The sequence below is a fragment of the Panicum virgatum genome, chromosome 7N, assembly GCF_016808335.1.
Source record: "Panicum virgatum strain AP13 chromosome 7N, P.virgatum_v5, whole genome shotgun sequence".
Lineage (NCBI taxonomy): Eukaryota > Viridiplantae > Streptophyta > Magnoliopsida > Poales > Poaceae > Panicum > Panicum virgatum.
The window spans coordinates 35323267-35344192 of NC_053151.1; the positions used below are offsets into that span (position 1 = coordinate 35323267).

The 20926-nt window shown below is 49.6% G+C and overlaps 1 protein-coding gene and 2 pseudogenes across 1 annotated transcript; all 3 read left to right on the forward strand.

Moving 5' to 3' along the window:
* Positions 1-4097: 4097 nt before the first annotated feature.
* LOC120681185 lies at positions 4098-5518 on the forward strand. Its single transcript, XM_039962709.1, has 2 exons — positions 4098-4692; positions 4802-5518. Exons 1-2 carry the CDS (start codon positions 4098-4100, stop codon positions 5347-5349), a joined length of 1143 nt encoding a protein of 380 aa, XP_039818643.1. The 3' UTR covers positions 5350-5518.
* A 7025-nt stretch (positions 5519-12543) lies between these two features.
* Positions 12544-16022, forward strand: LOC120681186 (annotated as a pseudogene).
* A 3845-nt stretch (positions 16023-19867) lies between these two features.
* Positions 19868-20654, forward strand: LOC120681188 (annotated as a pseudogene).
* Positions 20655-20926: the final 272 nt, after the last annotated feature.

Below are 20926 nucleotides of genomic sequence, written 5' to 3' on the forward strand. Positions count from 1 at the left end.
ATAATTGAATCATGATTAACAATTACAATCCAATCATTTACCCTATGACTAGGATCGCGATAATTAATTGCGACTCAAACTAGGGTGTAAATAAAAATAATACGGATGTTATGTAAATAACCAGATCACGATTAATAATCGCGATCCAATTCAGGAGGTAAACTTTTGTCTGGAACTTGCCGGCGATGAGGTCGTGCTCGTGCAGTTGCCGCCGACGGCAGACCTTCCCACGCTTGGTCGCCACGCATCTCGCCCTCCCCTTTGTCAGGTTTCTGCAGCAAGCGGACTCGAGGTAGACGCCGGGGCAACGCCTGTGGCCTCGCGGCCAGCCGGCCACACGCGTCTGGACGAGGCTGGATTGGCGACAAGGGAGGAGGCGCTGCAGAGGCCTGGGGTGGGCGCCGCCGCCCTAGTGGCGGACTGTAACTCGCGCAGCCAAGCATCCCCCCCCCCCCCCCCCCCCCCCCCCTCTCAGTGTCTCTCACACACACGCCGACTCCCGGTGCCCGAGGGCGCGTGCGCCGTGCGGCTGGGCAACGAGGCCTTTTCCGGCAACGGCTCGACCGCCATGGCGCGGGGCGCGCGCTACTCCGCCTCCTTCAGCGCGGCGCGACGCCGAGCTAGCGGCTCAACGTCACGGACTCACGGTCGCAGCCGAGTGACCGAGCCCGACGTGCTCCCCGTCCACACGGCCGGTCTACACCGGCAGCGTCCGGGACTCCCTAGGGCCGGCCGGCACATACAACCGGGCTGGGTGTAACCGCCGCGGCCGCCTGGAGAACCGAATCCGAATCTTCCACAACGATGGCTTCTCGTACGGAGTGACAGGCCGGACGCCACGTGACGTGACCACGCGCTGGAGCGGGTGCCGAGCTCAGTGTTCTTGCCCAGCTGCACGCAGCCAAGATCGAGATCCGAAGAAGCTGCCAAGAAGGGCCAGCCAGCCCAGCCACAGCCAGTCGGCCATCGCCCTCACGCTACCACGCACGCCGATCTGAAGTTCTGAACAGGGCAGGCCTGCTGCCCGCGCGCGCTGCTCCGCTCCTCGTGCTCCGCGACTCTCGGGGCCGCGCTATAAGTGGAGCCGCGCGACGGCCCTGCTCCGCCACACTGTTCCATCGATCTATCACAGGGGAAGAGTAGCGGAGGGGAGAGGGAGAGCTCACGAGCACGAGAAGGCCAGCTAGCAAGGGGAGCCCGGCCGCGGCCGGCATGGCGGAGAGCACGAGCACGCGCTGCTTGCTGCTGGTCGTGCTCGTCGGCGCGGCTGCTGGGGTGGCTTCAGGCATCACCGAAGGTGAGATCATGCACACTGCTCCCCCAGTGCTTACGCATTGTTTTAACCTTGCATGCATGCTGCCATGGCCTGCTTACTGAGAGCAATGTCGAAGAGATTAGTGGATTACTTTAACTCTTCCCTTGCCAATCATAGGTTGTTTCCACTTTCCAGCGCTAATTCACGCTGATAGAATGAAGCTAAGTTTTTTTATCTTTTTTTTTAAGATGTGCTTTTTTATCTCACTTTTATTTAGCAGCTACTCCTGACAGGTAGTTTCACATAATTTCCTGTTCGTATTGCTAGTTTTACCCATACTCCTATGCCTGTTAGGGTCCAGGTGCTGTCTAAACTGGGAAAAGAAACTGAAACTCAGAAGAGTAGTACTCTCACAAATCACAATGCTGTACTTAATTCATTGTTTTTCCCCAGAACGTTCATTTTGCGTACAAAGGGAGCATTGGGTCGTTGACTTATTTGATACTTTACTATTACCATGACTGTAAAATGACCCCCTTTATTAGAATGGAACAATAGAAGGCACCTGTCACTCTATTGAGAATCGCAGTGTGCGGTAGCCGGTAGGAAGGAGGGCATGCACATGTTAGCTCCAAACCTCAATATATATATGCACGTAGGAATCTTCTTTTTTAGGATGGATCTAAGCTGGCCTAGTCAGGCCATTCCCAATCCATGGTGTCAATAGATAAAGAAAAAAAAAGTATAAAAAACTACTCATAGACACTATCTCCCCAATACATAGTTTCTAATCTCATCTAATCCTTTCTCTTCTTGGCTTACCCTATCATTCTTCTCACTTTCTTGGTTCTTGTGCAGACATGATGTCTTGCATGAGAAACCATATCTATCTTTTCTCTCGTTAACTCTCTTATCATGTCATCAAATTGCTTATGTAACAGTATCATTAATGCTATGAACACCATTCTAGTAGATCATTCTAGTAGAGGGTTGGGGATAGTCTTCTACGAATATCTAATCATCTTGGTAAGAGTGCCAAACAACAAGTGGTGGGTAATCAGGGGGTGGGTGCGAAATTTGAGCGTGCAGGTTGCTGGCATTGCTTTAACTGCACGATTGGCATAGAAGAAGATGATCCTTCCCTTCTGAAGACAGTGTCCACTGCATTGTGTAACGAACATGGCACCATTTATGCCATTTCGAGTGATTTTGGTGATCGAATGACAACACAACACTTGGACTAATATGATTGTTAAGATGATCATTCTCAGACTTTTAGGTTCAAGTGATGACAAAGAGAAAGAGAAAATAGGCGTAGCAAGGCCCGAAGGGCAGCCCCTACGGGGGTTCCGCTACCCGGTTAGCGGACGGGGGTCGAGGGGGAGCCGCCCCTCGCGGGTCTCAGGGCAGCGCCCTGAAAGCTCTTCGGATCAGGAGCACCGGAAGAACCGACGCCAGGGGCACCGGTGCATCCGACGCTTGTCGGAAGAACCGACGCTACGATGTTTGGTGCAGGAGGAAATCGAAGCCAAGTCAGCCTACATGCACCGGTTGAACCGACGGGTCAAAATGGGGCATCGGTGCATTGGCCGTCCTTTGTACCAGAGGCGATGTCAGTGCCCAGGAGAAGTGTCTTCAGCACCGGTTCAACCGATGGGGCATCGGTGGATACCACCGGTGTAATGACGTCAGCGTCCAGGAGAAGATTCCTTCAGCACCGGTTGAACCGGTGAGGCATCGGTGCAAAGCATCGGTTCAACCGGTGGTCTCTGCGTCAGTCGTCAGGAGTCCAACGGCTACTTCGTGTTATGAGTGACCGGATGAACCGACGCTACCCTGCCAAGAGGCATCGGTTCTTCCGGTGGTACACAGATTTTCAGCTAACCGTTGGAGCAACGGCTACAAGACTTGGTGGCCTATATATACGCCTCACCCCGGCCATTTGAAGATTGCTGGAGTTGCTGGACATCCCACACACACCCAAGAACATCTCCAAGCCATACAAAAGCATCAAGATCATATCCTTAGCCCTTAGCACACTTTGAGAGTGTTGTGTAAAGGATTAGCTCTTAGTGAGTGAGTTTGCAAGGCTTAGAGCCTTTGTGCTGTGGTTCATTAGTGAACCAAAACAAGAGCTTGGTGCGCCGGCACCTTGGAGCGTGGAGCTCGCCGGCAACGTCATCGACCCTCCGACTTGGTGTGGAGCGGCGACGACACCTTTGTGCGGGGGACGTGGAGACCCCCATCCTTTGTGGAGAAGCTCCTTAGTGGAACCCGGGGCCAAGATGACCGTGATTGTGTTCACGGAAGAGACTTGGTGGCCGAGTAGCAATACTCTTAGTGAGTGCTACAACAACGTGGATGTAGGTGTGCCTTTGTGGCTAACCGAACCACGGGATAAACACCCGCGTCAAGAGTTTGCTATCTCCTATCCCGCTCTTTAAGCTTCCGCATTTCATTCTAATAATTTGTATGCCTTTACTTTCATAGAATAGTTTCTTGATAGGAAAGGCTATAGGTTGCTAAACTCTTTTGGGATAGGGGTTTTACACTAGAACAACCTAGTTGCACATCTAGATAGCTTGTTTTAGTTTAAGCTTTGTGCAAACTAGTTGGAGCCATAGGTCTAAGTTTTTATTAGTGCCTAATTCACCCCCTTCCCCTCTTAGGCTAGAGCACCCGATCACTTTCACATTGCTCACCATTTTCAGCTGGAACGAATATAATCAGGTCATGGCGTCACGCTACACTTATAATCCAGCAAAAACCAAAATGGCATGTTCTCCTGGCTAATTTCTGAGTACGAACGATACAAAAAGTTGTAGTTAGCCTAGTGACCGTAATGCCATTTTCTGGAGTTTCTGAATGCCCATCGTATGACTGTGTTTCGACTAATAACTGCTTGTTCACCCCGGCACCCGGGTGTTGCCCGTCCAGCGCAGGCCTATTACCAAACGGCAACTTCGAGCAAGTGCCGGACGCGTCCCAGCTGAACGGCACGAGGGTGACGGGACTACCCAGCTGGGAGATCTCCGGATTCGTGGAGTACATCCAGTCCGGGCAGAACCAGCAGGACGGCATGGTCCTGGCGGTGCCGGAGGGCGCGCACGCCGTGCGCCTGGGCAACGACGCGTCGATCCGGCAGCTGCTGACGGGCCTGTCCCGGCGCGCCTTCTACTCCGTCACCTTCAGCGCGGCGCGCACCTGCGCCCAGGCCGAGCAGCTCAACGTGTCGGCCGGCCCGGAGTCCGGCATCCTCCCCATCCAGACCGTGTACACCAGCAGCGGCTGGGACTCCTACTCCTACGCCTTCAGGGCCAGGCACACCACCGCGTGGCTCACCGTCCACAACACCGGCGTCGACGAGGACCCGGCGTGCGGCCCGCTCGTCGACGCCTTCGCCATCAAGACCCTCAACCCCCCGCACCGCGAGAAGGGTAACCATCTTATTACCCGATCTCGAAGATTTAGTTTCTTTCAATTTTTACATCGCAAAACAATTTTTGTTTCAATTTTTACAACCCTGCACCCAACTCGTGCGCACAGGCAACTTGCTGAAGAACGGAGACTTCGAGGACGGCCCGTACGTCGCCCCGGACAACCCGTGGGGCCTGCTGGTGCCGCCCATGGACGAGGACGACGTCTCGCCGCTGCCGGGGTGGATGATCATGTCCGACACCAAGTCCGTCCGGTACGTGGACGCGGCGCACCACAAGGTGCCGCACGGCTCCTACGCCGTGGAGCTGGTCGCCGGCAGCGAGTGCGCGCTGCTGCAGGAGGCGCGCACCGTGGCCGGCCGGGCGTACAAGCTGTCCTTCTCCGTCGGGGACGCGGGCAACGGCTGCGCGCAGCCCCTGGCCGTGAGGGTCTCCGCGGCGTACTCGAGCCAGGTGGTGACGCACCAGTCGCAGGGCACGGGCGGGTCCCGGCGCGGCGAGCTCGAGTTCGCGGCGATCGCCGACGCCACCCGCGTCGTGTTCCAGAGCGCGAACCACTACATGAAGCCCGACGGGACGCTGTGCGGGCCGGTCGTGGACGACGTCTCCCTCGTCACCGTGCGAAAGCCCGCGGCGCGCCGCCGGGTGTTCATGTAGTTCTGATCTAGTCTGCCGCTTGGAAGCATGTACTGGTGCGAGCTGGGAAGGTGCATCCATGGTACGGTCGGAGTCTGCTAGCTCCGGCGTTGCGTGACCGATGTCCGGCCAACATGCCATCGATTTCGTATCTTTGGAGATTTTTGTTGGTTAAGAAACTCAGGTAGAGGGTTTACACTTGATGAGTTGTTGATCAACTTTTCCGTTCACAAAGCACGTCGCCATTGCTGATTCACAACTACACGGAACAAGATCGTCGATTGGCCTAAGATGCCACACACGCGAGTTGACTGTGCCCGCTCAGCATGATCTCCCTGGCCCGTCGATGCCACGGCCGACAGGCCTTTTTGCCAGCGCGGCGCTCGCCGAGGTCCAGCCGTCCCGCACATGATCGCACCGGGGCTGGGTGATCTCTCTGGGCCCTGGAGAACTGAAGCCGAATCTTCCACTTGTTAGATATCTAGGCAATTTTCGATATATTTTAATTTCAAAATTAAATGTATAAACTAACAATATTTCTATGACTTTAAGGAGTAAAATAAAACATGTGAACATGTTTATACTTATCACACATATAAGCATAAACAATATAAATAACCAAAGTTTCAGGGAGTACCCTGAAGCGGGGCCGTTGCCGGAGGCATTGGCTGCGCTGTTACCAACTGGAGTAGACATCTACTCGGTTGGTCTCAGTCGAAGTAGTCGAACTAAATCGGTGCAGGAAGAAGTTCGCAGTGCAGTCCCGCGAACGGTCACCAAGATGTAGTCGACGTAGTCGTTCGGCCACCAGAATGTAGTCGACGTAGTCGTTCGGCTCGTCCACCAGGAAGTAGTCGTACAATCGGGCAAAGCCTTAGTATTTTTGAGCAGTCACGCTAAAGCGTTACCCAAAAACCTGATTGCCCGCCTATCCTGTGCAGGATCTCAAGGCGAGCAAGGTTTCGGAGGCCTGCTCACGCTAATTCTGTGCGCGCAGAAATTAGCGTTGGGGAACTCAGTTGTTGCAACTGGAGAGGGAGAAGAGAGGAGCTGAGTTGCCTCAGTGCTCTGGTGCAGAATGGATGAGGGGAATGGCACTCCTTATATAGTGACTCAGGTGCTCAGGATCGTTGAACCTGGACACCATCAGAGTCATTTAGGTGATGCGGTTATGGCCATTAATTACAGATTTAATTGCACGTTTAATCGCACGATTAATTGCTGTCAACGGCAAAATAGCCATCACACCGCACCGCGCCACGCCGCGCCGCACCGCACCGCACCGCACCGCACCGCACCTGCACGTCCGGCCGCGCACGCGCACCGGCCGGCCCCGCCCCGGCCCGGCCACGCCCGGCCCGGCCCGGCGAGGCGAGCGAGCGCGCGCGCGTGTGGTTCACCGTCCTCCTCTTACCGGCTTCACAAGTGGTGTACACGAAGTCCACCTTTTAAGTCGGTTGAGATCCTCCTCAATTCCCGGTACGGAATTAAGCATTGATTCCCTAGCATTAATAGTGGGCTTTAAATTCTTTTAATGTTTTAGAATGAATGGGCCAAGCCCATTACTCCAACAATCCCCACCAAGAAATTCAAGCCACACTAGAAATACCCTCATTCCCTCATTGATATACCAGTATTCGACAGAGACTGTTAAGTTGAACTTCCATCTAGGACAAAGGCTACACTTATTCACAACTGTGCAATGGACTATGCCTTGAATTGCCAGTTTTGTGCAAACAAGTTTGACCAGAGCCCTACACTGGTACTAGGCTGCATAAGCATCCCCGCGGTTTGGAGCTTATAAGTCATACTCCAGGCCCTTCATGAGTTTCTAGAGAATACCCAATTCTCATAGACCATGACCAGTGGTCAAACTCATATAGGTGTGTTCCTTTCAGATGTTCTGTAGGACAACATCTTTGTTTCAAGAAAACAACTCATTTGTTTAAAAGAAACCACCTGGCACACATTAAGGTATAGACCAACCTGCCATACAGATTAGAAGAGAAATGCACCTTATACACGGAATGAGCCCTTTTCACAAAGGTTCTCTTCTCACAGTCAGACTTTAGTTTGTTTCACCATCCTAATTCACGGGATCTCCGATCACATAGGACAGGTTTCCACTATAGAATGACTCACGTGGGTCTCAAGCCCAATTCCATAGATGCATTGTCTATCACATTTCGTGAAAGACCCTTTGTAAACTGATCTGCCAGATTTTTAGCCGTCTGAACATAGTCCAGGGCTATAACTCCGGAGTTTCTCAATTTTCTGACAGATTTCAACCGCCTTTTCACATGTCTAGATGACTTCATGTTATCCTTAGAACTATTCACCTTGACAATTACCGTTTGATTGTCACAGTTCATTAGGATTGCCGGTAACGGTTTTTCAACTATCGGCAAGTCCATAAGGAGCTCACGAAGCCACTCAGCCTCAACAGTGGCGGTATCTAATGCTGTGAGTTCTGCTTCCATAGTTGACCTCGTTAGGATGGTCTGCTTGCAAGACTTCCAGGAAACAGCTCCACCACCAAGTGTAAACACATATCCACTTGTGGCCTTTATCTCATCAGCATCAGAAATCCAATTTGAATCACTATACCCTTCTAGTACCCTTGGGTACCCGGTGTAATGAATTCCATAGTTCATTGTCCCCTTCAGATAGCGCATTACTCTTTCAAGAGCCTTCCAATGATCATCTCCTGGGTTTGAAACAAACCGGCTCAGTTTGCTTACAGCAAACGAGATGTCAGGTCTTGTAGCGCTCGCTAAATACATTAATGAACCAATGATATGAGAATATCTCAGCTGATCTCGCATTATCCTTTTGTTCTTTCTAAGAATTAAACTGGCATCATATGGTGTTGAGACAGGTTTATAGTCGCTATAACCAAAGCGACTTAACACCTTCTCCACATAGTGAGACTGTGTAAGAATCACCCCACCATTGATCTCTTTTACCAGTTTTATATTAAGGATAACATCAGCTTCTCCCAGATCCTTCATCTCAAAATTTTGAGATAAAAACTCTTTGACTTCCTTAATCACATTAAGGCTAGTGCCAAAGATCAGTATGTCATCCACATACAAGCACAAAATCACTCCTTCAGCCCCACCATAGCGATAGTACACACATCTGTCAGCTTCGTTCACAACAAAGCCGGCAGAGGTCAAAGTTCTATCAAACTTTTCATGCCACTGCTTAGGCGCTTGCTTGAGACCATATAAAGATTTTAACAACTTACAAACCATTCCTTCTTGACCCTTTGATACAAACCCATCCGGCTGATCCATATAGATCTCCTCTTCTAACTCTCCATTGAGGAAAGCCGTCTTAACGTCCATCTGATGAACGAGAAGACCATAAGAGGCTGCCAGGGAAAGTAACACCCGAATTGTGGTCAATCGGGCAACTGGTGAATAAGTGTCAAAGAAATCTTCTCCTTCTTTTTGGGTATAACCCTTGGCCACAAGCCTAGCCTTGTACTTTTCAATAGTACCATCTGGCCTAAGCTTTTTCTTGAACACCCACTTGCATCCAACCGGTTTACATCCATAAGGACGTTCAACGACCTCCCAGGTTCCATTAGACATGATAGAATCCATCTCACTCCTTACTGCTTCCTTCCAATAGTCAGCATCAGGAGATGAATATGCCTCTTCAATGGTTCTGGGTGTATCATTTATGAGGTATACAATAAAATCATCACCAAAAGACTTTACAGTCCTTTGTCTCTTGCTCTTTCTCGGAGCATCATTGTTATCCTCCTCAGGATTTTCTACAAGTGTATGTTCATTGTGTTCTATCGGCTCAGCAGAGCCATCATCCTCGATGAACTCTTGCCTAGATGAACTTGTTTCATCTCTCATGGGAAAAATGTTTTCAAAAAATGTAGCATCTCTGGACTCCATTATAGTACCAACATGCATGTCAGGTACTCCAGATTTCACTATTAAAAATCTATATCCAACGCTGTGAATAGCATAACCTAGAAAGATACAATCTACAGTTTTAGTTCCAAGCTTACGTTTCTTGGTTATTGGCACACTCACTTTTGCCAAACAACCCCATGTACGTAAGTATGACAGTGTTGGCCTTTTCTTCTCCCATTCCTCGAATGGAGTTATCTCTTTATTCTTTGTAGGAACACGATTTAGGACATGACATTCAGTCAATATAGCCTCACCCCACCATTCCTTGGAAAGTCCCGCTGTATCTAACATGGCGTTAACCAAATCCGTTAGAGTGCGGTTCTTTCTTTCGGCAACCCCATTTGACTGAGGTGAATAGGGAGGCGTCCTCTCATGAATAATACCATGTTCCTCGCAGAATAAAGTAAATAAATTTGAGAAATACTCGCCACCACGATCTGACCTAACTCTTTTGATCTTTCTCTCAAGTTGGTTTTCTACTTCAGCTTTATAGATTTTAAAGTAGTATAAAGCTTCATCTTTTGACTTCAACAAATAGATGTAACAAAATCTAGTACTATCATCAATCAAAGTCATGAAATATTTTTTACCACCTTTTGTCAACACTCCATTCATTTCGCACAAATCGGAATGAATTAATTCTAAGGGTGCCAAGCTCCTTGCCTCCGCGGTCTTATGAGGCTTACGAGTTTGTTTTGATTCAACACATACATGACACTTAGAATTTTTGACAAAAGTGAACTTTGGAATTAAGCTCAAATTAGCTAAGCGCATCATACAACCAAAATTAACGTGACAAAGCCTCGAATGCCAAATATTTGTTTCATCAACGTTAATAACATTGTATGCAATTTTATTACAAACATCTGACAAAGAAAGACGGAACAAGCCTCCGCTTTCATAACCTTTTCCAACAAAAGTACCAAACTTAGACAAGATACATTTATTGGACTCAAAGACTAATTTGAAACCATCTCTACACAGTAGAGAGCCGCTGACTAAATTCTTTTTGATGGTGGGGACATGCTGCACGTTCTTCAGCTGCACGGTCTTCCCCGAAGTAAACTTCAGATTTACCGTACCAACACCAAGAACACGCGCATGTGATCCGTTCCCCATCAGCAAGGAGGAAGTCCCGCTGGTCTGGTAAGAAGAGAACAAAGAAGCATCAGCACAAACATGAATATTAGCACCAGTGTCAACCCACCACTCGGGTGAACCAAAGACTGAAAGAACAGTAGGTAATAAATTACCGTACCCCGAAGTTCCTCCAGGCTCGCTAATAACCATGTTGGCGGAGTCGTTGCCTTTGCGGTTCGGACACTTTGCAGCAAAGTGATCCGTACTAGCGCACACATAGCAAGCTCCCGTCTTCTTTTTCTTAAAAGTGGTTGTCTTCTTAGTCTTTGGTTGGTTCTGCGGTGGCTTTTTCTTGTTCTTGTGAGAGTTGTTCTTCTGAACAAGATTGGCACTTGAAGCACCAACAACTCCTTTCCCACGTATGTCCTTTGCTCTCGCCTTCTCCTCAACATCAAGAGTCCCTATGAGTCCATCTATTGTGAACTCCCGTCTCTTGTGTTTTAGAGAAGTAGCAAAGTCCCTCCAAGAAGGTGGCAGCTTAGAGATTATACCTCCAGCCACAAACTTATTGGGTAACACACATGGGGACTCTTTGCTGCAATTTTTGAGATCTTTTGCCAGAGTATGTATTTCATGAGCCTGTTCCACTACAGAACGGTCTTCGACCATCCTGTACTCAAGGAACTGCTCCATGATATACAACTCACTCCCGGCGTCAGATACTCCATATTGAGCCTCAAGAGCATCCCACAATGCTTTGCCAGTTGGCAGCCGGATATAAGAATCCACCAGGTTATCACTGAGAACACTAATGATCAAGCCTCGAAAGAGGATATCAGCCTCATCGAACGCACTCCCTTCCTCTGGAGAGAATTGTTCAGGCTTACCCTCTTTCACATGGATCACTCTCGATAGTGTTAACCACAGTATAAGCCGCTCTTGCCAATGTTTGTAATTTGAACCATCAAAAGGTGGTGGTTTGATTGATGCAGCAAAGCTAGATACCGAAAACCTATTAACACAATCAGGTTTTTGGATTGTTAGAAATTTAGGCAATTTCGGGCACAATTTAATTCCAAAATTAAATGTATAAACTAGCAATATTTCTATGACTTTAAGGAGTAAAATAAAACATGTGAACATGTTTATACTTATCACACAGATAAGCATAAACAATATAAATAACCAAAGTTTCAGGGAGTACCCTGAAGCGGGGCCGTTGCCGGAGGCATTGGCTGCGCTGTTACCAACTGGAGTAGACATCTACTCGGTTGGCCTCAGTCGAAGTAGTCGAACTAAATCGGTGCAGGAAGAAGTTCGCAGTGCAGTCCCGCGAACGGTCACCAAGATGTAGTTGACGTAGTCGTTCGGCCACCAGAATGTAGTCGACGTAGTCGTTCGGCTCGTCCACCAGGAAGTAGTCGTTCAATCGGGCAAAGCCTTTGTATTTTTGAGCTGTCACGCTAAAGCGTTACCCAAAAACCTGATTGCCCGCCTATCCCGTGCAGGATCTCAAGGCGAGCAAGGTTTCGGAGGCCTGCTCACGCTAATTCTGTGCGCGCAGAAATTAGCGTTGGGGAACTCAGTTGTTGCAACTGGAGAGGGAGAAGAGAGGAGCCGAGTTGCCTCAGTGCTCTGGTGCAGAATGGATGAGGGGAATGGCACTTCTTATATAGTGACAGGTGCTCAGGATCGTTGAACCTGGACACCATCAGAGTCATTTAGGTGATGCGGTTATGGCCATTAATTACAGATTTAATTGCACGTTTAATCGCACGATTAATTGCTGTCAACGGCAAAATAGCCATCACACCGCGCCGCGCCGCACCGCACCTGCACGGCCGGCCGCGCACCGGCCCGGCCCGGCCACGCCCGGCCCGGCCCGGCCCGGCGAGGCGAGCGAGCGTGCGCACGTGTGGTTCACCGTCCTCCTCTTACCGGCTTCACAAGTGGTGTACACGAAGTCCACCTTTTAAGTCGGTTGAGATCCTACTCAATTCCCGGTACGGAATTAAGCATTGATTCGCTAGCATTAATAGTGGGCTTTAAATTTTTTTAATGTTTTAGAATGAATGGGCCAAGCCCATTACTCCAACACCACTAATGGCGACTCGATGTACGCGATAGAGCTTCACGTGCGGTTCAGGGTCCCGGCCGGCCAGCCAGCGCATGGATCTCACCTCATCTCAAGACCGGGATGCCTGCTGCCCTCCGTTCCTCGTGCCCCGCGAGCCCCCGGAACCGTAGCTCCCCCGCGACGCTAGCTCTATAGTTTGAGCCACGCGAGACGGCCCTGTACACGGGACTGTTCCATCGATCCCCCCAAACCCCATTGAGCTCGATTAGTGTTCATCAGTCATCACGTCCCTGAACGAGCAGAGCTCGCGGGAAGGGAGCACGACCGGCTGGCATGACGGGCGGCACGAGGCCACGCGCCGCGCGGTGCTGCTGCTGCTGCTCTTGCTCGTCCGCGTGGCTGCTCGAGAGGCTTCAGGCGTCGTCACCGACGGTGAGATCTCGCAAACCGTCGGTCTCTGGGATTGATACATGAATGAATGTATTTCTGGTATATCTTGTGTAATATCGAATCCTAAATGTGTTATATATACTAGGACGGTCCACGAGCTCCGACTATTCCTGTTGACCTCCTAGGACGCTTTCAATAAGTGTGTTGTTTGTATAGTTCCTTCTTCTACCTTAGTTACATAGATGCGCAAGTCTTTTGTGTATTAGATAAAAAATTCAAATTTCGATTGCACAATTATCTCTTTTGAAAAGGCCTTCAAAATAAAATCTCACTTGCATATGTTTTGATAATATTTTTCAGACATATAACTTTAGGTATAATAGAAAAATATCAAAATAAATTAATAAAAATGCTCAACTGATCTACTAAAGTTGTCGCCTATTATTGATCATGCAATAAACATTCACTTACTCAACACAAAGTTGTTTATCCTTGTGCACTAATCACACCAAGCAATCTATCTTCACACTATCAACACTAATATCCAATTAACTGAATTTAGGCATGTGAAGCTACATTTTGTAAAGCCATAAGTAACTTTTACAAAAAAATTGTAAGAAAATTAGAATACGCTAGCCTATCAACCCATGCTCCCATACAGGCTAATTATAATTAATATCAAAATGATCTTACAATGCATAATTATAATTTATCTATCTCACACCCCTTTCATCTATTAAATATTCTAACAAATATTCTAAAATACATATTTATTATTATCTAATTTCAATAGATCATTTTGCATCACACCTCCATATGTGTTCGATATATATTTAATTAAACTATTTTGTTTATGAATTGGTATTCTTATCTCTTTCATCGTACATGATTTAATGGTGACACATATCTTGGATAGTATTTTTATAAAAAATATGTTAATAATGATAGAAATAGTATATCACTAAACTTTAATATTTGGTTATAATTATATAAATTAGATTCAGATTTAGGGGTTACTTAACTTCTAATAATGACATAATTGGACAATTCATTCACAAATTTAGGGAGTTATTTGCATTTGTTTTATAATGACATATGTGGATAATTTACAAGAATATTAGGGTGTTGCTTTAGTTTTTTTAATGGTAAAGGTAGGTAATTTAGATAAATATTTAGAAAGTTACTTAATTTTATTTTCATAATTGCCCCGAGGCTCCGAGCGCTACCTCCCCCTCGCGACGCTGGCTCTATAAGTTGAGCGACGCGAGACGGCATTGTTCACGGGACTGTTCCATCTATCCCCCCACAGTGAGCTCGAGTGCTCAGCTCGTCCCTGAACGGGCAGAGCTCGCGGGGAGGGAGCCCGGCCGACCGGCCGGCATGACGGGCGGCATGGGGCCACGCCGCGCGGTGCTTCTTCTGCTGCTGCTCTTGCTCGTCGGCGTGGCTCCTCCAGCGGCTTCAGGCGTCGTCACTGACGGTGAGATCTCGATCGCAAACTGGCACTCTGATGGCTTATTTTCGCACTTAAGGAGCTCATTCACAAAGACAGCAGTTTGCTGTTCCCGTTTCAGTTTGCCCTCCACTTACACTTACAGACAACTGATCGAGCTAGCTTCATGTTCATCTTGCTAGCTAGTTTTAGTTTTGCTTAAATGACTAGTACTGTAAGTAGTAACCTCAAAGTACTGTTTAGATTGAGTTGACCGAATGATAAGATACCATAGTCAGCGGAACAGTCACATAATTACTATCTTCACAATACCATATTTATATGATATTTTTTCCAGTTAGTGATAAATAAAGCCTGAAAGGAATTAAGCTTTTAGCTAATGTGAAAAACATTTACCTGCTTTTCGTTCCTATGTGCAGAAGAATAAATAGCCCTAAAAGATCCAGGTGTATCAATAATGTGAAACCTGAGTTAACGTTTCTTGACTAAAATCTGCACTCATGTTACCTTTTTTAAAGATGATTGTGCATTCATGTTACTCTTGTCACCTTGATGAATGCGCATCCACGTATGAGTCTCAACTGACGAAAACTTGTTGTTCCTTGTGAGGACCAGGCCTGTTACCAAATGGCGACTTTGAGCAGGGGCCAGACGCGTCCGAAATGAACGGCACCACGGTGATGAATCCAAACTCCATACCCCACTGGGAGATCACAGGGTTCGTGGAGTACATCAGGTCCGGGTAGCAGCAGGAGGACATGATCCTGCCGGTGCCGGAAGGGGCGCGCGCCGTGCGGCTGGGCAACGACGCGACCATCCGGCAGCTGCTGGGCGTGACCCGGAAGAAGACCTACTCCATCACCTTCTCCGCGGCGCGCACCTGCGCCCAGGCCGAGAAGCTCAACATGTCCGCCGGCCCGGAGTCCGGCGTCCTCCCCATCCAGACCGTGTACACCAGCAGCGGCTGGGGCTCCTACTCCTACGCCTTCAGGGCCAGGCACAGCACGGTGTGGCTCACCATCCACAACCCCGGCGTCGAGGAGGACCCGGCGTGCGGGCCCCTCATCGACCTCGTCGCCATCAAGACCCTCAGCCCTCCGCGCCGCGAGAAAGGTGATGATCTGGTAGAAAAGAGCTCGAAGATTGTTCAGAAAAAAACCTTGTCTGGTTTCAGAGAGAGTGGATACGGGTTGTCCCGTGCTTGCAGGTAACATGCTGCGGAACGGAGACTTCGAGGAAGGCCCGTTCATCTTCCCGGGCACGGCGTGGGGCGCGCTGGTGCCGCCGCTGGGCGAGGACGACGTGTCGCCGCTGCCGGGGTGGATGGTGATGTCGGGCACGAAGGCGGTCAAGTACGTGGACGCGGCGCACCACGCGGTGCCGCGCGGCGCGCGCGCCGTGGAGATGGTGGCCGGCAGGGAGGCCGCGCTGCTGCAGCCTGCAGGAGGTGCCGACCGCGCCCGGGCGGTGGTACCGCCTGTCCTTCGTCGGGGACGCGGGCGATGGGTGCGCGGAGCCCCTGGGCGTGGAGGCCTACGCGGCGCGGGCGGCGGCGAGGGTGCTGTACGAGTCCCGCGGGACGGGCGGGTCCAGGCGCGCCAGCCTCGAGTTCGCCGCGGCGGCGAACGCCACGCGCGTCGTGTTCCAGAGCCTCAACCACCACGTGAAGCCCGAGGGGATGCTGTGCGGGCCGGTCCTGGACGACGTCGCCCTCGTCAGCGTGCGCCGGCGCGCGGCGCGCCGGCTCCTCGCGTAGTTCGTTCAGGAACAGAAATTTTTCAGAGGATCCGCGTCCGCTGCTATGCCGGAACGTATGCGTACTTGCACCTGCTGGTGGCCGCTGGCCGTGGAGTAGCAGTGGTTAGTCCGTACATTGCGGGTGGTTGTTGTAGAACTCCCCTTAACTTGTTCTGATGGCATCATCCAGTCAACTGAACCTGATGGCAGGGAAGCTGTTCTGCCTCCTTGTACCCGAAGATTATCTCACCGTCAGTGACAGAGATCTCGCCAGCGGCAACAACATGTAGTGACAGCCGCAGACATGAGGCTGGTTCGAGATTTGCACTGCGCCGCGCCCCATGCGTGGCCAGACAGGCCAGTGCGTTCCGGCGCAAGCGCCGCACCACATGGCGTACCTGATGATCCAGCAACGGGTACAGCAGGCTTGGGCTTGGGCGGACCCAACGCGCGTCGTCCACCAAGGCGAAGCCGTAGCAGGCCGGTAGCCGGTGCCCGGAGCCTGACCGCTGCCCACCCTCGCTGCGCGCCACGACGTCGAGCGCCGGTTCGTCGGTGTCGCGGCCGGCCGTTGCGTTCGGGCGCCACGGCGTGCGGCCGTGTCGTGTGCGGAGAACCGCCACGGAATCTTCCATGTCGCGAGCGGCGCAGGGCGCCACGTGACTGCAGCAGAGCAGGTCTCCAACGTGACCCGAGAGCGGCACGATCCCGGCCGCGTCCCGCGGCGCCCCGCCCATCGTCGTCGGCATCCGCCACGCGCCTCCGCGCCCTGATGGCGCGAGGTCAGCGGGCCAGCCGCTGCATAAGAGGCTGCGCTTATATAAGCCGCCGTGCGCTCCGGGTCGCTTTGCTCCTGTTTCGTTATCAAGGGCTCTAGCTCGCACGGCCATAGCCCAATATGCTCCACAAAGCTCGTTGCGAACCGTGGGGCTTCTCGTGTCGTTGTGAGAAGGGAGCCTGCGCCATGGCGAGGAGCGCGCGCTCCGTGGCGATCGTCTTGATGGTGCTCGGCGTGGCTGCTCGAGCGGTTTCTGCCGTCAGCGATGGTGCTACGGTTTTTTGCTTTCTAAATCTCTAATGCTCATGTTCCATCAATGTCTATAGTACTCTCTCCGTTCTAAAATGTAGGTCGTTTTGATTTTTTTAGATTTATAGTATTTGTTATGCATCTAGATATAATATATGTTTAGGTAGCTAACAAAATATATGAATCTAGAAAAGTCAAAACGACCTATATTTTGAAACTTAGGGAAAATTGTAGTACCAGTGGCGAATCTTGCATATGCATGTAGAGGAGACTCATCTCCCATCTCTTCTTCTTCCTCCCCTTATCTTCTTCCTCTCCCTTCCTCATCATTCTTTCATCCAAAAAATGGAGGGGGACTTAGGAGGGTATCCATTAATATTAGGGAGGTAAGGGGCTTGATACCCTAGCCCCATGTAGATCAGCCCCTGTGTAGTACGATCTCCAGCAACACCCAATAAACATCTCCTGAAAATCTATTATTTGGACATCGCAATACTATTTTCACGGGTTACTAGGGGAGATACTTTTATAGTTCTATAACAATCTCGTCATAATGCAAATAACACAGGTGAGCCAAAATTCTCCCTTTCTTTGAGGGGAGTTGGGATAAAATATTGGAACAACCCAATAATTATTGAAAAAAGGGAGAGTATTGGGAAATTGCTGGAGCATATTTTTTCATGATAGTTTATTGGGGAAAGCGAGACCGCTCGAGATGCTCAAACATAGCTAAATTGTTGTTGGTGCAATATTTGGCTGTTACAGACATGAAAGGTGAAAATGGTAGGTGATGTTAAAAGATAGAAAAATTAATAAGGATGCAAGTGCAGACCTGATTGTGGAGTCTCAAAAGATGAGGTCGGAGAACAAGAACAAGATGCAAGTAAGATCATTGTTAGGGCAGCTCTAGTGTATAAGTTTTTGAAGGGTGCTACAATCTGATACGTATGGAAGATGCTAAATTCTAAACTCCTCTCCAACGTGTAGCATCTTGCTTTAGACTAAGGTAGGTCCCACAATTTACTTAAATATACCTTAGCTCTCTCCTCTAGAGCATCTCCTCCCAGTCATGTGGCAGTGCAGTTCTGACACAGAAAATTTTTATTGCTTAGCCACAGTGCTTAACTAAGCTCCGGGTGCCAGAGTAGCACCGAGCTCCGGGTGCCAGAGTAGCACCGGCTAGATGTTTTCCTCCACCGTATGGCATCCTCCTCAGAACACTCTCTCTCCTCTTGGCACCACCGAAAAACATACATTGGAGTTGCTCTTAAAAGCAAAGGGAGGCAACTTTGGTATACTTTAAAATTTCAAATATATTTTCCTAGGTGACGAATCATCATATTGGATCTAGATTGGAGCACTCTTCAACCTTAGATATTGCTTCAGTAGCGCAATATCATGGCACTATTTGCTCCCACCTACCGTCAGTCCGTCACCCTTGGTGACCTCATGGACGGCAATGTTCGGTCTCATTGCCCTCACCGCACTAACACATGTCGTCGGATCATCCCTACGTCTCTCTTGCTCTTGCCTAGCCCAACGGCCATCCTCCTCCACCAATACACAACGATAGCCTCCCACCCCGAAGTCTGTCTCTTATGTCTAGCTTCTCTACCTTTGAAGGATCCCTTCCAAAGTTGAGAGCACACCAGATTTCAGGAGGGACTCGCCTACATTACGGCCCCTCGCTGACGTGTGAGGTCAGACCTACTATGTCAACGACCTAACTGCTAAGAATAGTATTGCAGAGGATCTATTTCCCCATATTCTCTAGAAACTCCCACCATTTAGCTGAAGAGTGTCACTGGTACCGTTTGATCATATTATGTTTATAAAAAAATTCATGTACTAGTAGTAATCGGTAAAACTGAGGGGGAAAGGAGGCGGACGGGGCGGAGGCGACAAAAAATGTGGGGTTGCTAGAAAAGGAAGCGATAATTAGGTGGCTTTTCCAAATATGGGCCGTTCATATGGTTAGCTAATATTACGGCAGGCTATAAGTTAGTCGGGTCCAACTTAAAGTGCTAGTAGTTTGGCAAAACGGAGCACCACTTCTCTCTGACAACAGTGCCCGTCCTAAGATTTGTACATATCTTCTGAGTTTTAACAACATTTTGTGCGTGCAGAGCCGCTACCAACGGCTAGTTTGAGCAAGGACCAGACAAGTCGGAGATAAACGGCATGAGTGTGATGAGTCCGGAATCCAATTCTACAGGCACGCGCTGCAAGGCTTCCTGGCGCATGCACAATCGCCGCCGCGCAGCTGTTAATTTGCACCCACCCCCACTGTTAATTTTCACCCACCCCCACGTGAGTGACTTTACATGTATTTATTTTCTCTTTTCATTTTTTTTGTTTTTCCTTTACGTTCCATAAGTGTTATTTTTTCCAGTTTTTTTTTCCTTTTACCTTCTATATATCTGAAGTTTTCTTGACAACTTTTATATGGAAATCATACTAAAAAAATTATATCAATACTTGTGCTTAGAAGTTGCATGATAAATTTGTGCATAAAAATGTTATGTGAGAAATCTTCTAGATAACATCTTCATACAATTTGTGTTGAAAAGTTATCCTCTATAAGTTAATTTAGAAAACTACACATTAAATTTTGTATGTACTGTGAAAGTTGTGCTAAAAATTATTAATTTTAAGTTATTAAAAAAAAGTTATACGTAAAAGTTATGTACATCACAAAAAGATATGATAAGAATCTGGCTTCAACGAAGATGTGCACAAAATTATACTTGCAAATTATATTTATAAGATATAATTTTCCAAAATTAGAAACCTGTGCAGAATATTTTTTTTCCTAAAAGGAAAGGGACCCTGTTGGAATGGTGCGCCAGGGGCGCTGCTGGCGCGCGCGCGGATTAGCAGGACCCGGCTAGGAGGACGACCCGGCGTGCGGCCGCCTCATCGACGCCGTCGCCATCAAGGCCCTCCACCCTCCCCACCACGTCAAGGCTAAGATCGATTCGTCGATGCCCTTGTGCGCCTGCCCGTATGTTTAGCTTTTGATCTTTACCTGAAATTAGCACTGACAAGTACTTGAATTGGTGGGTGATGAACCCAACTGAAGCAGACAACATGCTGAGGAACGGGGGCTTCGAGGATGGGCCCTACATCTTCCCGAACACGCCGTGGGGCGTGCTGGTCCCACCGGTCGCGGAGGACGAGCACTCGCCGCTGCCGGGGTGGCTGGTCATCATGTCGGACACCAAGGTCGTCAAGTACGTGGAGTGGACGCGGCGCACCACGCGGTGCCGCGCGGCTTCTACGCCGTGGAGCTGGTCGCCGGCAGGGAGTGCGCGCTGCTGCAGGAGGTGCGCACCGTGCCCGGGCGCCCGTACGAGCTGTCCTTCTCCGTCGGGGACGCCGGCGATGGCTGCGCGGGGCACCTGCCGTAGTGCCGTGGACGCGTACGCGCCCACGGCGGCGCTGAAGGTGCCGTACGAGTCGAGTTCGTGGCGGACGCCGACGTGACGCGCGTGGTGTTCCAGACTCCAGAGCGGGAACCACCACATGAAGCCGGACGGGACGCTGTGCGGCCCCGTCATCGACGACGTCTCGCTCGTCCCCGAGCACGCCCACACGCACGCGGCCCGCCGGCTGCGGATGTAGAGCACATCTCAACAGGGGCGCGTTGTGTGTGGCCGTTTCAAAAATTGCCAGGAAATGATGCGGTCGTATCTGCAGTGTCTTAATAATGTGATTTGAGATAAGATGCGTGTAACACTGTGCTGACAGCTGAACCTGACCTGCTAGTCGTTCAAATACTATTCAAATTGAGACTGAAACTTGATGCTCGTGGGAAGATTTGTGTCTCTAGCTCATCAAGAAATTTATTCCATTAAAAAATAAGCATAAGGATAACAACATAGCCAAATTGGTCA

Coding starts and splice junctions, on each gene's coding strand:
- LOC120681185 (XM_039962709.1), top strand. CDS start 4,098: ATGCCATTTTCTGGAGTTTCTGAATGCCCATCGTATGACTGTGTTTCG. Junction 4,693..4,801: donor CCCCCCGCACCGCGAGAAGG/GTAACCATCTTA, acceptor TCGTGCGCACAG/GCAACTTGCTGAAGAACGGA.